This window comes from Manacus vitellinus, unplaced genomic scaffold, assembly GCF_001715985.3.
Source record: "Manacus vitellinus isolate BGI_N305 unplaced genomic scaffold, ASM171598v3 scaffold_13_pilon, whole genome shotgun sequence".
Lineage (NCBI taxonomy): Eukaryota > Metazoa > Chordata > Aves > Passeriformes > Pipridae > Manacus > Manacus vitellinus.
The window spans coordinates 15,323,590-15,342,457 of NW_021938999.1; the positions used below are offsets into that span (position 1 = coordinate 15,323,590).

The 18,868-nt window shown below is 37.5% G+C and overlaps 1 protein-coding gene across 1 annotated transcript in view; it reads right to left on the minus strand.

Annotated features, from left to right (window-relative positions):
* Window positions 1–18,868, minus strand: part of SEMA3A (semaphorin 3A) — a 164,291-nt gene that overhangs the window by 30,985 nt on the left and 114,438 nt on the right. The window contains exons 7-10 of the mRNA XM_018068111.2: window positions 4,543–4,685; window positions 3,294–3,408; window positions 3,126–3,195; window positions 1,916–2,060 (exon numbers count right to left, since the gene is read on the minus strand). Coding sequence (XP_017923600.1) covers window positions 1,916–2,060; window positions 3,126–3,195; window positions 3,294–3,408; window positions 4,543–4,685 — 473 coding nt within the window. The remainder of the gene's footprint in view (window positions 1–1,915; window positions 2,061–3,125; window positions 3,196–3,293; window positions 3,409–4,542; window positions 4,686–18,868) is intronic.

Below are 18,868 nucleotides of genomic sequence, written 5' to 3' on the forward strand. Positions count from 1 at the left end.
TATGTAAACTTGTAAAATTTGGGATCACATTTGCCCTTAGGCAAGAAAACAGTTTACAGTGAACATCTTTGAACTTTGAGAATCTTATTAAAAGCATTTTATAACGAAATTTTAAGGGTAACATTCATTCTAAGAGCATAGACAGAAATAAAACTATATGTAACCTAATTGCATTTCCTTACTTTCACAAAAGCTTTGGTGGCTTAGGTCACTTTGCCACTTAGGGGTTGGATTTGATTCCCTGTTTTTCTGCTTGTTCTGGGGAATTTCATCAAGTTATTCTTTTCCCATATGGATCTCAGCTCAAGACCCCAAGAGAAGTCTTGGAATAACCAGAGGTGGGCAGAACTGTGTTGCCAGTCTCATGGGCAACTATTTCAGTTGTGCATTCAAAATCTTAGTAGAGCTGCATCTGATCTCTGCAGAGGAATGAATGTAACAGAGCCTCTCTGCAGCACTCAGTCCCTTATCTCAATTTATTTCTGTGACAGAAATACGTAACCTTCTTCTTTGTCCAGTGTTCTAAATAATGCCTATTATCTCTTTTTGTTTAGAAAGGTTAATGGATACTGGAAACGAAGAGGAATCTAAATAAACAGGATAATGAACACTAAGTCTGTCAGACTGAAAAGTAAGTGACAATAGTTATACAAGAAATAACAAAAATATCTACTCATTCACATTTTCCCCAGAGATGTAAAGCAATACAGCTTCAAAAAATCTAGCCTTCTGACATATCAGAATTAACTGTAGTTATTAGGAAAAAAAAGGCACCGTCAAATGAGAAATGAAATCTCTTCTATGCTGCAGAGCTTGTGTTTTAACCCTGGAAAAAATTAGAAATTCCTTTAGCAGTTGCAGCGAAGGAGTGAGGAGTGCTGTGGAATCGGGCTGTCAGGGAGCCACTGTTTTCTTTTACTTAGGAAGTAATTTTCATTAGGCTGAGCATATATATCAGTTGAAAGATCAGGTTTGAAAGGGCAATTTCAAACATACGAGATAAAAATAGAAAATACGATGAATTAAAGAAGCGAAGTTATTCCTGCTTTTTTTTGTGCCTTATATTTAAGAAGGTTTTTAAAACAATATTATGGACATATATATTATTTACACATATATGTTTTTATGTATACGTGCGTACGTATATATTTAATCATCTGTAATGATAGTTCAGAACATAAATGGGCCAAGCTGATTTACACAAGCTAAGGAGCGACCCCAGGCATACAATTAAAACTTGTTTCATAAATGTCCCATCTTCTTAGACTACGGGAAATTTCAAAGGCAGTTAAAGATTTCTAGAATGTGATGATACCAGTTTCAAGTTGTCAATATGGATGTCTTACATAGACTGAATTTTAGTCATTCATAAACCAAAAACAGAAAACCAGGTAGAAGCAAACATTTTTAAAAATGCCAGTGGAAGATAGAAACTATTCTAGTCGCCGTATCATCCACTGCAGAGATATCTGTTTCACTGTTCTAGATCTAATGATGATTGAAAATTTCTTAACAGCCAGACAGATGCTCTGTTTTCCATTCGTTCTCACTAAGAATGACTCAGCCAATATTTGGGAAAAAAACCAATTCCAAGGAAAGGATAATGCAGCATAATTGATTAAAATACTTGACTTCAGTCGAATTCTCCAGCCATTGCTCAAACTTCTTCTGAAGTTGTTAATACGAATGCCAAAATTAAAATCCAAGTGACGTTGTTATTGCAGTTTCATATGCTACAAGAAAATCAGTATATTTTGGACCTGGAGGAACTGTTAGTTTTCCCTTCTGCCACCCTCTCCATTTTGTTATCTGTTTCAGTTTTTTTCCTGGATCTCAGCTCAAGGACCATGTAACGTGTGAAAATATTTTACATAGTTTTCCCAGCTTTGATTACTGCGTTTTTTAGGGTACTTACAGTTCCTGGCCGTGGATATGGCACTCGCCCTTGGTAGGGAACCCACTGGTAGTTTGGGCCATCTCGGTGGGCATAGGGACCAAGAAATACCCTCCTCACATCAGTCATGCTGTACATACACACTGCTGATCCCTTGAAGATATTACTAAAAATGAGGGGAGAAAAAATCAAATCAGGTTCTTTAAATTATCAGTCAGTTTAATCAAGTGGTAGAGCTGTGGGAATAGCAGCTTGGTGCTTTCTAATTTATTGCATGTGTTGATTATCAAAACCCTGACATGCTCTCAGAGCAATCCTCATTCACCTCCTGTGAAAGTTCAGCATAACTGATACGATCTCCCAGACATTTTCCTAAGCAGATGGCTGCTACTCCACTATTTAAAATATACTGTCCCCAGAAGGCCAAAGCCCAAACTTGAGTAAACTTCAGTAGGGCTGTCTCTAGAGAACTATTCAATCCTGTCCTACACTGCATGTTTTTCTATTTTTTTTAGCAGCCTTTTCCACCACTTGGGCAGCACACATGCAAACTTCAGTGCTGTTTCTTACCTTGAGACTTCTTACAGAAGACAGTAAGGACTTGTAAATTTCCCTCTTCTATTCCTGGTATCACTAGAAACATTCTTTCTGTTTAGAAACTAAAACTTGTTTCCTTCACAGATAGATGTGGCAGTACAATCAGTACTGCAAACCTTCCTCAGGCTACAAGTATATTTTTTCTTGGTGAAAGCACAGTGAAACAAAAAACATTCATGTCACAGTTATATGTGATTCAACAACAGAACTTTTGAAAGATCGTTAAGATTTCCAGATTTCAGCAATATTTTTTACTAATATATCCTTGAGTAGTCAATTTCTCACACCACAGATTTTCTATTTTACACTGCCCCCAAACAAGTTTATTTTTGCTTGTGTTCTTTTTCCAAATCTGTGTGGAAAGGGCTACAAATGCTGACCGCCACTACAAAGAGCCAATTCAACAGCAAGAACAGCCTGAGAAACTGACAGTCTTTGTGTTTGCCAGCTTTGGAGTGATGATATACATTGCTCATAAGAAAGAGACCTAATTCATTATTTCTTTCTGCCACTGACTTCTCAGTTCAAAGGTTAAGAAAATTTTGTGTTTCTTGAAAACATTTTTAACAAAGAGACCTCTTTAAAACAAGCAGCCACACACGTTTCCATGCAAGTAAAATGATATGCTCTATACCTGGAAGTTGTAAACACCCCATAGACTATTGGATTTTTAGGGTCTTTTGAGTTCATTAGGAACACATCCTCTGTAAAAATATCAAGAGAGAGAAAAGAAAATTAGGTTACATTCATACAGATAATATCTGAAAACATTTCTATATTCAAAGCCATCTCTGCTACTTACGCAGTTCATCAAAGTGTGTGTCAATGCCATTGGGTCCTGGCACAGAACAAATCAGACGTGCTTTGAGGAAAGTTGTCCATTTGTTAACAAGGCTCCTGTGTCCACCAAAGTCATTCTAATAACGAAAGTATTTTGCATTAATATATAGCAACAGTCCTCGTCTGAAGTATCAACAGAGTACAGAGAAAACAGAGTAAATAAGATGCTATTTAGAGAAAACAAGAGAGAAGAATTCACAAAAGCATTATAATGTTGCAAAGACCCAAACTATGAATTACTTTTATTTAACATTGTATAGTGACATATTTCATAGTAGTACACAATTTAAAACCCAAAAAACCCCAAAACTCTTTATATATTGTAATATATATACATATATATATATATACATAACACTGGAAAAAGACAAACAGACAGAATATTTTGCTTCAGAGTTCCCAGTCTGCCCTGTCCTGGAAAAGCTGAGGGGGTTTATTATGCTTAACTGGGTAGCAAAAAAGTAGAAATGCAAGTTGCAATGGAACAAAGTAGATAAAAATGCCAGAACAGTGGGATCAGTTGTACAGCTGCAAAATGTAGGAATAAAGGGCCCCAAGGACTTCATACTTAAGGGGTAATTGGTTTTAAAGCAGCTACTTCTGAATTTGAGGAGCTAAACTGAAATTGTGCTTACGGATTAACATGAATTTTTACTGAAATTATCATAGTTGTCAAAGCTACAACATTTTTTAATATCATTTCATTTGTAGAAATATTTTTAAAAGTCTGTCAGAAAACAATTTGGACATTTATCACTGTGGATTCTGCAGTCACTAAGGGTCTTTGGAATGGTTGCCCATTTCTGGAGCTAACCTTAAACAACTGTTTTAAAGATTTTCACTAATGTGGGAATGGAAAATTATTAACATTTAAAAAGCAAATTCTTTAAATGTTTTTGGCCCACCTGGAAGTATCACATTTCCTGTAAAAGACTCTCTTTTGCAGACACATTCTAAGCCTCAGAAGATGCCTACGACTTTTAAAACAAAACATCATAGTTTGTGATGTTTCCCCCCAAAAAGAAGAACCAAACAGTATTCCTTTTGATGTGCTATTTCCTAACTATATTTCACTTGGGATGATCCCTGCTTTAGTACAATGCCAATGTTAATACTGCATGGTTCACAGGCTAGAAAATGCAATTTCTAAAACTGCCTGCAAAGCATGCTGCAAGTGCATTCACTCCCACACGAAGGACTCATCATCCTACCTTGCAGATCTGCCCTATTCTGGCATGAGTGGCTTTTCCAGTGTGCTCTCCATCAATTGCATTTTCACGGAAGAAGAAATAGATTTTGTCATCTTCTGGATTGTCGCTCTCTGGTATCAGGTGAGCACTGATAAATCTGGGATCTGAGAAGACAACGCCGTTGTCCATGTTACTACTCCATGAACTGAATCATTTCTCTTCCTTATATCAATGAACTGTCATTTTGCTTCCCAGGAATCAATTATAGCATCACATGGCAAATATTTCTATGTTTACATTCCTCTTGTCTTTAATACAGAGAGGTACTTGCTACAGATATCTAATAACCAGATGTTAATTTTATTATTAGAGCAATTAAACATCCATGAAATTTCTTTACAAGTGGTTGTATACCATTACAACATGGCTTCATAATTCCATGTATTTATTACTGATATTTTTCTTGTTTCTTTGTATGTTTATACTTAGGTTAATAACCCTTTTGTATATGTTGCAAGTAAAATGAAAGAATTATTGAGACAAATGTAATATTCCTCATTTTAGCAATAAAAATGAATAGATAAATTATCTTACATCTAAAAAGGCACTAATTCATTACTCTCAAAAAGCTAAGTTAAAAAATAAATTTTCATTGATATTGTCTACTTCCACATGATACCACTAATCCCCAAATTTTTGTCTTCTTCTCAGAAGAGAAATGTATTTTTGAATTTTTATTCAGATTGTTGAAATACTTTGTCTTGTCATTTTTGTAAAGTTTGAGGGTTTTTTTATAAATATGTCTTATTTCTTGACAATTAGACTGACAACATTATTTGGTGGTAAAAAAGATACAGGAACAAATGAAAATACATAAAATGCGGACATACTGATGGGTTACATAAAAAATGTTGTAAACAAGTTTTGGGAGAGAGCATTTTATAGAATTCCTATCAGTAAATTCATACCAGTGGTGAATCTGGCTCATCGTTGTATTTTACAGAGATACTTCAGCTGGTATCTTTCACTATATTTGGAAAAAGAAGGCATATCCAACAGATTTACCAATCTGTTTTATAACCACTCTACATCCTGCTGGGATAATTAACTGTGAACTATATTTAACTACTCAGAGTCCTGTTCCTATGTGAAATTATAAGCTATTTTAGTGTCATGTATTAACATCTTTTCAGTGTATGTTTACTGCTATACAGTCATGGAAATAATGAACTTTGCTTTGTTTTGCCAGTTTGCACTGGCTGCCCTGTGGAACCCCGTGCTTTATTAAGGATGGCAGTATTTTTAAGCAACATATTTTGATATATTTACACATATGCACATACAACTTTAGATGTTTCTATTATATGAGTACATATTGCATAATTTTGCGTGTGTATGTATATATTCACATATATTCTCTGTGTGTGCATATATATGAGTACAGAAAGATGAGCATACTGGTTTACATCAAAGTTTACTTAGATCAATATATAATCTCCAACATTTTCCAGAAGTAATTATGCAAGACAAAGAAAGAATACGGTGTGTACAAATAACACTATCCAAAAATAAAGTACCTTCTTCCAATTATTTTCAGTGTAGCTGATTCCTTGAGTTCATTGCTTTCTACATGCTTAGTAACTCTCAACAAAGTTTTCATCCAGTTATCTGTGTAGATTCTTCTTTAACCCACACAAATTTACAGAATTCAGAGTGTCCTTCTGGAATTTGTTCCTCACCTACACAATGTAATGAACTAAAATTTGGTACTGATTTTGTGTTTTGAACATTGACCTTAATATCTTCATTTGGTTCCTCTCAAATCTGGTATTGGAAATAACCCCAGATGTTCGAGATGTAAATGAACTCTTACACAAGGGCTGTAGCAGTGGTGTTTGTTGAGGTTTTTTTCTATTAATTCCTAATATTTAATATAGATTTGACAGTTCCTAAGCAGCAATCTGAAATTGTCATGGAACTTTATGAGCCATAACCCCAGAGTGTGGTGATGCTCTCTGCCCACAGACCATTCTTTTCTATGTGAAGCTAGGCATGTTTTCTTCATGGTTTACCACTGCACCATTCATCAAGAATAATTTAACTTGTCACTTATTGCTTAGCTATCCAGTTGCATAATATCCTTTTGTAATTCTTCACAGTCTTCCTTTGTCTTACTATGCTGGATAATTTAGGATCGTGTGAAAAAAAAAAATTCTCGTCCTGCTACTCAACCTCTTTTTCAGGTTATTTGTGAAGATGTTGAACACAGGCCACAGAACAGATCTCAGTGGAACTGTGTCTACTACCTATTGTCTGTTAAAATAAATATTTTTAGACATCTGAAAACCTGAAAAATCTGTAAGCAGCTTAATCTTTCCACCTCAAACCCCAGAAATGCAAGCTATTATATGTGCTTCTTTCCTTTCTAGCATGCATTTAAGAGCCTTAAAGTTACACTGACACGAGACCCAAGATTAATAATATCTAGACTATATTGTACCACGGTAAATATCTATACTAGGGCTTTGCACGTGACTTATATCTCAAGAAACAAGGGCTACAGCTTGAAAATTTCTGCACTGCAGCCTGTGAAGGATCCATCAGAGAAAGAGGATACTCATTAGTAGACGCTGTTCTGGGCTACTGGATCTGGTGAACCTCGTCTGAATATGCTGTTTTGACATTCTTAAGGTCTTATAGAAAAATGGCAAAATCACATTCGACCAAAACCTAATTACATTCCCAAATGGTTGAATGATTTGTTTCTAGCACAATGCGTTTTGTAAATCACAAGACAAGAAGTTCTAAAATAAATCATTATAATATCACGCATCAAAAATCTAACTTTACACTGGCCTATGAAGATACTGTGGGGAGTCCCATTTGAGTCAAAAATATTGCTGATGTAGCACAGGCTATATAAACTTGTCCTCAGTTAGCATATTATTATTCTTTTCTTTCCCTCTCATAGTTTTGCAAGTGAACCTAGAAACAGTAAGACAGTTTAGCATTAAAGCAGGGCTGATACAAGAATGATAGAAAAATAGTTGAATAAACTGAAAATATGTATTTCAAATGGTCCTGTCAGATGGGTAGCAGAGGAGAGGACTGTGAGGAAGGCAGATAAAATTAATGCCATAGCGTGAGCACACGGGGGTATGCTTTGTATACACCTACCTGTGCTCATCTGAGAATTCAGATTTTCACTTAGTGATTAATAATCCTAGCTACATTCCTGAAAATAAAGTGGTCACACAGCCTCACATTGGAATGCACCCACTGTACATCATGGAATAGTTTTTCTTGAACAACACTGATGCTTCTTACTGCACATACTTTGGATTGTTTTTTCCATCTAGTTAAATCGATACGTTTTAGTCAATAAAAGAGTGGTTCTTGATGTAATAAGGCCCTTGCTCTTGCTACCTGGTGGTGTTTAGTTTTTTTTCCCTCTTCCATCTAACAGATTTATGTCTATGCAGTGAAATAACTAAAGGAAGAACAGGCTACATACATTCTGTTGCACATAGAAATAGATTAATTTCTGTTCAGAATGGATGTAATGGTCACAAAAGCAACACCATGATACATCAGCAACATCATGTGTGGAGAGAGGGAAAGAAATGTGGTTCATGATTTCATAGGTTATAAAGCTAAGAAGTGGGTGGTGTGAACTACTGATCTGTAGTGTGTTCTTTATTGTTTCATTAGTGGAGGAGCTGTTTGACTTGCCTGAGGCTTGATGCACACTTGCATTTAACTCCAGGGCTGCAGACCATGCTTACTACTGACTGTTTAGGGTCCTGATGAATCAATCTGCCAGATGGCCAGAAGTCACGCAACACAGCCCTCCCTATGGACTGCATTTTTTTATTGCTCTTCTTTGAGCATTGGAAAGGAGATATCCACAGATGAGGGAATTAGGGACTTTTTCTTGACTCTCCTAATTGCTCACCCAGGCAGCAGAAGAAAGAATGTCATCCATGAATGTGTATGTTCAAGTACTGAGACTGCCCTGCCTTACTCTGCAAAATTAAACAGGTTCAGTATCAAGGGGTCCCCATGGGAAGTTTAAAATAATACAGTCAGGGTTGACCTATTTCATACCTTCAACACAGCCCCCCAAAGAAATGCTGGAGTGAACTTCAAGAAAGTTTTACTGAATGGGAAGTGGGACTTTGACCCAAAATCACCAGTAACAGTTGCAAGTCAGTGCACTGCAGCTATCGTGGATAGATGGGATGACTTCAAAATTCTGTGTATGAATTATCAAGCATTCTGCAACCCCAAAAATGTCTCCAATTCGTGCAGCCCTGAAAAATGGTGTTACAGTAGTTCAACACTTTCTTGTTTGAAAACAATCTCATTGGCTAAAAGTCCAGAAAGCTTGTTTTGAGAAAATGGATTTAAGAAATAATTTGACGGCAAATATTTTGCAATGATTCATTGCTTTTAAAAAACAAGCAGACAACGTGGAAGAGTGCTTTAGAAAACAGCATACATCAAACAAACATTTCTGAAACATGTTTAAGCATGATCAAAGGAGAAACAAAGCCACAGCATAAACATGATCAAAATAAAATTACAGCTAAAAACACTCCTCTGATCTCGCAGCCAACATGAACAAGCTAAAAATAAAAACTTAGATTTTTATTTAAAACAATCAGCTTCAAGAAGCAAATTATTAAAAAGCCCACACCTTTTCAGTCTCCTTTTTCCAGTTGTCTTGGCTGTGGGGTTATTTCTCAGATCCCACATGACACCTTTGAACACCACTTTGTGTGCCCTCCTGCAATTACCAGCTCTGCAGACGTTTCACTGGCAGCAGCCCATTAAACTGTCCTTCGTGAGAAATCTGGCTCTTTATGAAAACGACACCTTGGTCCAGCTGCCTCTATGATTTATATGCCATTGTTTGCTTAGTTAAGTAATGGAAACATGTTTTGCTTGTCTCAGCATTTCAGGTGGAGAAAAAGCTAAGGAAAATCGATCTGCATTGGTTCTTTTACAAATGTTACTCTTTAGCAGCAACAGCCTCACAAATACATACAACACCCCAAGAGCAAGGAACCATAAAAGTCAGAAATTGGCTTTCTAACCGAATTGTATTAGCATTTTAATGAAGATCTATAAACTTGAAGGCACAGAAATTACCTTTAGCTGTCAAGACTGAATAAGCTGAAGGAACAGAAGCTGGGGTCATCTCTTCATCACTTGACAGGAGCCAAAGGGCAGTTCTCCCAGGAAATGTTTTGTTAAGAGTTTGAACTGGATGCCCCTATTATTGTATATTTACGGTCAAAATGACTAATTTATCAGGCCACAGCAAGAAAATTCTAGGAAACTAGGGAAATTTTATGCTCAGTAAAACTGCAATTGCTATAATTTAATGAAAAGAACTGGAGGGTGACTGGGGCCCTGAGGAGACAAACAAGACTAGGGAAGATGAAATTAAAAATTTAACAACAACAAAAATAGACAGCTACTCAAGACTTCATAATCACGTACAGTGCCCGTCCACTGAGACCCAGCACAGAGAGCCAAACAATGCCCTTGGAAAATCTGGACTTGCATTCACAGCAAGCCTTGCTACCCACAGAGAGGAGACTTGCAGCACCAGTCACAAATGTGCAGAGCAGAGCTGCCTGCCACCAGCACACTCTGCAAGGTCACCAGAGGACAAAGCTGTTAATATGTGGCGATGAGAGAGCTAAGCTGGTTTGTGGTTTTACACACTCGAATGTAGTTTACAAAACACCAAAGCTTTTAGTGGTGTTCTTTCATAGTTCTTTCATTTAAATTCTTCAACTTTCACATCCCTCTTGCTGCTGTTGACTCAAGCAAACGTGGCAGAGCTCTCATGGATTCACTGCTTAGAGTGAAGCTCCTCAGCAATGTGGATGGCATCAGACCACATCCTCTAAGTGAGAATGCTCTTTGAACAAGGGATAACTTGTGGCTCTTATGGAGCATGATGAGGGTTTTGTGGTAACTTACTGTCAGATGCTAACACAGAAAGTAGTAGCAGGGACAGACCACGGAGTAGAGATGTCATTTGAAGATGCTGTTTTCAAACTCATGGGTAGGCAGAGGAGGATGTGTGGTATGCAGGCCATGCATGGTCAAGCTGTCAGTAGCTATTACAAGGTAGGGAGCCCTATGGTCACTCATTGATTTTGCAAAGGAAAATCTCATCGGAAAGAGTTTTAAAGACTGATTATATTTACCAAGTGCTTTGAGTCAAGCCAGACTGATGCTGAGGAATGATGGTGTTTAATCAGTGTGTTAGTTACATCAACTAGTTTCTCCTTACAAGTCATATTCTGTTTTTACTAATTTTTCAAAGATTAGTAAGCACAATTTTGGTGACATAGATTATAAAATGGGTTAATAAGTGTAAGGTTTAACTAAGGCTTCTTATGATTTCAATAGCGTACATTTTATTTTATCTTATTCAAAACTCTTTTCAGAATTAGGAAAAAAACCCTTCCTCTGCAGAATCCAACTGCTATGTTTCAGTGGTGACTTGTGTGAATTTTTCTGGTGACATAAAGAGATTACAGATTTTCGAGGATGAAAGATATTAGAAGTAGTAACAACATACCCCTGTTCTGTCATTTCAACACATGGATGCAGCAGCAATATAACATGCAGAAAGACACGCATTTAAAAAGACACACAATGCTTTTACATGGGTAGTATCTTCCACATCTCAATGCTACACTTACAAATACAGCAACAGGAGTCTAGTCCTTGTGTCTGTTCAGTGCTTTGACCTTAAGTGTCACCTATGGATCATTCTCATTGTGACTGATGATAAATCCTATTAAAATGATGGGTTTTTTTAAGGAACTACTGATTTGTATTTGGGGCAAAAGTAAAGAAGGGCAAGTGTAATTGGGAGCATCAATAACATCCTAAAGCTTACAAGCTCCACACTGACTGGAGACCTAGTAGAAGTGAAAACTTGGCAAGGCCAGGCTGGGTACTGAGCCAGGGGTGCCCTCCAAGGGAGCACAACCTCATTTTGGGGTGTTTAGCACCTCTAAAGTAGTGTAAATGAGTTCCTGACAACCAGCCAAGACAATGCCACCACCCTGAGATCTTTCTCTTCCTCTGCCTCAGAGGCATAATTCAGCATGAATATTTCTTGGGAATAACATTTTAGCTCCCACAGGAGAGAGAAGGAAGAAAATGTTGATCTCTGATGCAATTATCAGTTTCTGAAGCCTTTGTTCTAAAGAGACAACAATAGTTTTGATTCCCTGTATAGACTAATTATACGGTGAAGAAAAGTGAATACAAAGTTCAGTAAAATTATAGCTTAATGCTCAACATGAATTAGATTTCTCACAAACCATGCTTATGATCTATCCACCCTATCTAATTTAAAAGAGGTGATTATTATCTCTTTACAGAACAACAATCAAAATTAACACCTCTTTTTCATTACTGACTATGTTTTAAGGTTGTTGTACATCTATCAACACAATTAATTTTAAACTGATTTACTTGTCCCTCAGAAAGAGTAATTGGGCAACACAGAACAGAGAGTGAGGCTTGCAGCATATTGTCTCCATTTAGGAATATTTTAATCTCAATTTTCTGTATTTTTTAACCTCACTGCAGAAAAAGCTAACGAGAGTTCCAGCTAAGAGCCTGTTTCTTCCTCTCTCAGTCATTTATCTGAAGTTTTTGACATTGATGTTTGGAAATAAAAGCACTAGAAAGCCTATGCCTCAACTGTGTAACCTACGTCTTTAGAGCTCTGGATGAGTGACAAGAACTAAATATCACAGCCTTTATGTAAAGAAGTGATGTATTAAGGGAGGAATTGGAGCGTGGAGGCACTGAAGACAAAAGATGTTTCTGATTTGGGGTGTTACAGACTTTTGGCAAGCAGAGCCATGCTGTGGGCCTGCCTTGTGTAAGCTCTGAGGATTCACAGGTGGAGCACAAGTCCCTGGAGATGCCCAAGCAGTTTAGGGTAGTTGATCTAAAACTCAGAAACCAAACCTGTTCCTCTCCACTAATGTGATTTGCTCAAGCCTTTCAGAGATGTGCGTTTATGTCTTGATGGAATATTCTTCCTCTTTGCCACTTGGAAATTCGAGGGTACAAGAAGGTGTCCTGAAGACAGAGAGCTGCAGCAACACCCTCACAAGCTCCTGACACAGCACATTGCAGGAGGCAAATACCTGGTTGAGTGTGAGGGGTAGCTGGGGATTAACATGACAAATATATTCCAGTGGGAAAGTGCTAAATAGGTAAAGTGGGACAGCCCTCAGCAGTATGATTGGCAAGAGCATGAAACCCTGAACTGAACATCACTGCCTTGACAAGTGCATCTTCAGCCTCCTCTTTTGTCTTCTGAAACCTAAATTCCTAACATTTCTGTCAGCTCTATGCAGTGTACAACCCTGTCTCCAGCAGAACCATTTGTCCCTAGATACATTACTTTTTTCTGCCTACAAAGTGAACAAATATGGCCTTTGTGTCAAAAACCATCTATTTTGAAAACAGGAAGAAAAATTTCAAATTTTGTACTGCCAGGTTCAATTTGAAGTGTGTGAAAGGGGTTTTGTAGCTGTAAAATAAAATCTCCTCCCTGATGTCACATCAAAAAACTGGACAGGACTCTGCCATAGTCTCAACTCTCGCTGAAGGATGTTAATTCATTTGGAAATAATCATCAGCCCATGCCAGGTCCCAAGGAGTCATCCAGCAGAGTACACTCCCATAGCAATTTCCTAACCTTTCCAATCTCCTGTAATTTAATTTCTTAGTTAAATCCTTTAGAATTGGCTACAAAACTGAGGTGATTTTGTCAAACTATGAGAAAGATTTTGTTGTCATAATGAACTTTTACAGCCAGCGTAAAGTAACTTGACACAAAATCCATTACAGTAAGATTAATGAGGAATGGCAGCAAAGACTGAGAAAAGGGCAGGGTGAATGACTGGTTTTAGTTGATCTGTCAGTGTAGCACAGCAACATAAAATGCAGTAAGGCATCTGTAAGAGGAAGCGAAACCCCTCAGCACAAGCTAAGGTATTCAGTGTGATAGCATCAGTTATGGCAACCTCTTTCAGTAGTCATGTGAGTATAATATGTGTTTCCAACTTAATTGAGCTTCAGTCAACATAAGGTATTAACAGGGTTTTACCCAACTGAATTAATGTACCAGTTTATCGTTGATGTGCAACTTAGTTCTGTTCATTAAAAAAAGTAACAAAAGTATTTGATAGCACAGGTGTGATGAAAACTGTGCAGTTGCTTCAGACAGAAAAGTCTTGCAACATTACCTTTTGCACCGCTCTGTCAGAAAGTTGTTCTTCTCAAACATTGTTCAATTGGTTTGTATTTTAATTCTGTACAAGCAAAACCTCCTTTTTTTTAATTTATTCACTGACAGCACTTCAGAAATATTTGATGCAATTTCTGTGACTCTTATGAATGAAAAGTTTCTTGGGGCAACATTGTATCAGACTCGAAATTTTTGTGTTTTCTAAAAGCACTGAGGGAGGACTTTGCAGCACACTTGCTTGTGATACATAAACAACGGGGAGAGGAATTGGCAGAAAATTTAGCAAAAATATTTAAAAGTAATAAAAAAAAGAAATGCAGTAAAAAATACAGGTCCTGTAGTAAATGGGAAGCTGGAATTTTTTTTTAAGAATACTTTCTACCAAAAAGTCTGGCAAAAAAAAAAAATTAAAGCTGACAGTGTGTCAAACATGGAGCAGAACTGAGTATTGATAATGACAACCCATTTACACAATCTTGTGGAAAAAGTTGATGACTCACTAGTCCATGTAAAATATCTCATAGAAAGGTTTTGCACCTTATTCTCTCATGGAGCTTTTCTCTGAGAATAGGACATAGAGACTAAAGGAGTGGATAAGTGAAGAAAGCTGTGCCCCATGAATACCAAATTTTACAGTGTGTCAAATGTTATTATAGAGCTCAGGAAATATGAATAATCTCACTGACATCACTGGAACACTTTTACTTACTTATAAAGATATTGAATTTTGCTCACATGGCAATAAAAGAATCAATAAACACCAATCCTCAGATATGTGGTCACATTCATAGATAACGTATCATCACCGAATGCTTGCAACTATTTCATAAGAGCTGTGGAGTGAATGGGAAAAATATGTAATCCTGTCTTTAAAATAACATTTCTTCTCCTTTTTCTGAATGATCATCTATATAAAAAGTCATCCATGAAAGGTTATCTTATTTCTGCTTATACCAAGCTCTCTACTAAAATCTTCCTACAAATCTTGCTGTACTTACCCGAACAGAAATCTTTAAAACCTACCAAGAGGAAATGAAATTTATATATATATAAAGATATGCTAAAAATACTCTTTTCCATAATCCAGGAATCTAATAAAAACATAGGCCAGCCCATCCCTGAAAAAGGTAAATCAGAAAGGGAATATTTTGTCTCCATTTACTCAGTGTGTTTGTGGCAGCCGTAAGTGCTCAGGAACATCAAATTCTACTGGATGTTTTACAATAAATGGTAGTCTCAAAGATTTACAATTTAATCATTGTCTTTGAAAGAGATAATTTTCCCTCCGAACACTACGAGACAGCTCACCTTCCTAACATAAAACAATCAGCCAATAATCACCAGTGATACAGACCTGACAGCAGAGAGGAAAAGAGCTAAAAGGCTTATCAGCTTGCTGTTCAATTTTGGTGGGTCACTCTCAACAGTCTTTTGGACAACACTACATCATTTGACACTGAAATTGAGATTCTTAAAAACAATGTTACCACATTTCAATAATACTGTGTTATCTGCACACTATCATCTGAGGTATTTACTGCTACTGACTATGAACAATTAGCTGATGATTACCTGTATACTTCGACAAATCTTAGATGTTACCATAAATATCTTACCATGTTGCTTTACTATGTCTTTTTTTTTTTACTGTATGGTATGTAAAAGCACTTATCTACATGTTTAAAAAATCAGATTTAAAGGCCAGCGCACACTGTGTCTCACCTAAAAAATCCACTGCACAGTTTGGAAGGGTAATGACCTTTCCCAAAATCTGCGTTCGCGAAGACTGGCCATGAAAAAAATGAAACGAAAATCCAATGGAATAGCAAGGGGTGAGATACTTTTGACACCACTTTGATACATAAAGCTAGACACTGAAGTCTGAGATAAGCAGTGTAGGGCACTCTAAAGATCAAGGAGAAAAAGAAGGACCACTTTGGCAATGCACCAAAATGGAAAGTTCAGGATCTATTGCACTGTCAAAATTTAAAGGCATCAAACGAGGAACCATTTGTCAAGCATTTTGTGTGTCTGTGATCTATCCGTCATATCTGATAACTGAAATTCTGTGAATTCTTCTTTGTTTATTTTCTCTGTTATTTAGTCAAACATGCTGCCTTTACAAGTGAAAAGTAAGTATCCATTTGTCTCTCCCATTTGTCATTTTCTCTTCCTGTTCTCCCTTCCTTACACCACAGCCATGAATGAGGCTCTATGGGCTAAATGATGCTGGTGGTGACATCGCATTCACCCTTTTGTTTTGCAGGGTTGCCTGACAAGAGCCCGGGGAAGAATACGATGAAGTGGCTCAAGTGGGACTGGAATAGTTTCTATCCTTGAAACATTGGTTTGCAGAACTAAATGAAGAAAAATCACTAGAAGTTTTTACATCAATTAAACCCCTGCAAATAGTGAAAAGTAATCTGATGGGAAATTACATGCCATATTAAAAATAGAGTTTTCTAATTAGGTGTTTCCTTTCCTCCTCTACTGAATGGCAAGAGAAATACTAAGATGTCCACAGTTACAGCACAAAAGGGTCTTCAAGATGTAACACTTGATATACCACAGTATTTCAGAAATAATGACACTATAAAATCTGCAAGGAATTAACAAATCTGCATTTAACTGCAACAGATGCTCTATCTACATTTCTTGATCTTACCCACTCTTTGTGTCTACCTCATCACAAAGTACTTAGGTTCAGTGTTACTTTGTGTTAAACTCAGTCCTTCTCTAGTCAAGTCCACATCCACAATTCTGCTAAATACAGAAGTTGAAATAGTATCCTTGATAACAGAGCTTAATATTAGCTTTGCTATTCTCTGCTAGTGTGACTTTTGAATTGTGCTCTTGAACTACCTGAATGTGCCATCCATGTTTTAAATACACTGATGTTTCCACTTTTGTTGTAAAAATAGGTTTTTAATACTACACAGTATTTAACAATCTAGTACCAGCCATCAGTTTGATATCAGCCGTGACATTATTTAATTTTCAGAATCACAGAGGTTAAAGCTCACTGAACTATAAACAGTTGGAAACATGGAGTGTAATCCCAAGGCACAGCTCTGCACAAGCTGTAATTTAAATCATATTGCATGCTAAGCTGAAAAGGCAGTGCAGGTCCCAGAGGGCATGAATAAATCTGCAGTCACTGATTTGCCACACACATTTGTGTTGGGATTCTGTAACTGTGCAAATGTGATGTCTTCCTTTAGAGCAGAGGACCTGTCATCTACTGAGATTTGTAATTAAATAACCCAAAGAACAAAAGCAATTACTCAGCCTTACAAACATTCAGGTTGAAATATGTGTGATTTCATGAACAAAGAGAAGGGAAGTTACAGAGACAGAGAGAAAGGGAGGCTTTGAGTCTGCAATAATTCATCTGTGTCTAGTGCTAGTGGAGGTTTTAATGTGTAGACCAGGTATTCAAATACCTGGCTTACTTTGAACTAATAATTCTGTCATCACAGACTCCACTGTGAGGTGGATGTTACTCCAGCTAAGGAGCCAATTATGCTTCCAGATGGCTCCATGCCACCTCAGGTGCCGGCTTTGAGTAATCAGTTGTGTTAATTGCAAGCAACACTAAATGCCTTTTGGGACAAGCAATTCACGGTTCAGGAATGTTAGTGTAAAGGGGGTAGGCTCAGCCCCATTAGCAAGAACAAATCACAAAGTTTGCACAGGTCGAAGGCTAGGAGCTGTAATTTTATGGAACGAGGGAAAGAGCTGGGAACAGATTAAGGGTCTGTATCCTCACATCATTAACTCTGCTGGGCATCTCAGTGACTTGATGGGGTGAGAGTTACGCGGTGGTGGAGCCCTTCATATTTTCAGCTCAGCATCTCTGTCCTCCCATTCCCCTGGGTCTGTCAGGCATTCTTATTCAGGCCAACAGGGTTAAGACATTGGTTCAAGAGAAGGTACCTCAACTTCCCATGAACATGGTCTCCCTCACATTTGTTGGCATTTCCTTTCTTTCTGTTTGGCATAGTGGGAAAATAATATTTTTAAAAATACATAGGAATTGTTTTATATAAAGGAAATATTATAAGGGTGATAATAACAGTGAATGCCAGAAATGGATGACAAAAGGTGGCATATATTAAAAAAAGCCATTAATAAAATGGAGCATAATAATGAAATGAACTGAGCACTGCGGTGAGCAGAAATCAGATCTTGGCTGCACTGGGGACATTGTCATGTATTATCAGCTAAAGATCTGGCCTATTATATTTTTTAGTATCTATCTTTTTTCTCACTACCTGGATAACAAGTTTTAGCCAGTCCATCTATTCACAAGTGTTGATTTCTAATGCATTTGCCCATGAGTCCCAACACCAGCACTGTTTAAAAGAAGAATCCTGCCCAAATGTTGGAGGTGATGAATGGGAAGCTTGGATTGAATCATTAAGAGATAAAGGGAGTTAGTGTGTGGCAGGGAATGGGAGGAACTGGTACAAACCTCAGAGTCTGCAGGTGCTTAGAAACAGCGTGGAGGCTCAGGAAGTGTCTCTAATACCCTTTAGAGCCTCAGTCCCTGGAGTCCCACATGGACGCACAAAGAAAACTTCTCACAACAAAGCCATCTTATTTCTCCCTTTAACACAGACTAAAACACTGCCAAACACTTTTGCGTCTGAAGCTGTGAATTTCATTAAATTCAATGCAACTCGCTCAACACTCTCTATTTTTGTGCGGCTGAAACCTCCACTTCTTTCCCCACCGCCCTGTGGCCAGCGTGCTCCAGTCACATCACACTTAACCTTTGCCTTGGCTTCTCAAAAAAGAATTTGTTTCACTCTATTCACGGCTTCAACAGTTTGGCAAACTGCACTCGAGTGCCGCGCTGGGCCTTTATACTGAACACACTAATCTGATTGTTTTTCCACTCTACAAACTTTGGGTCAACAATCAAGCTGCTGCCAGAAACTAATTAATTTGCAAACAGGCCCCATTTTCACAGGGGGAGAGCTTTTGAAACCTATGTCAGCAGAGCTGGTCACACCATGGTGACATGCATTGTCATGG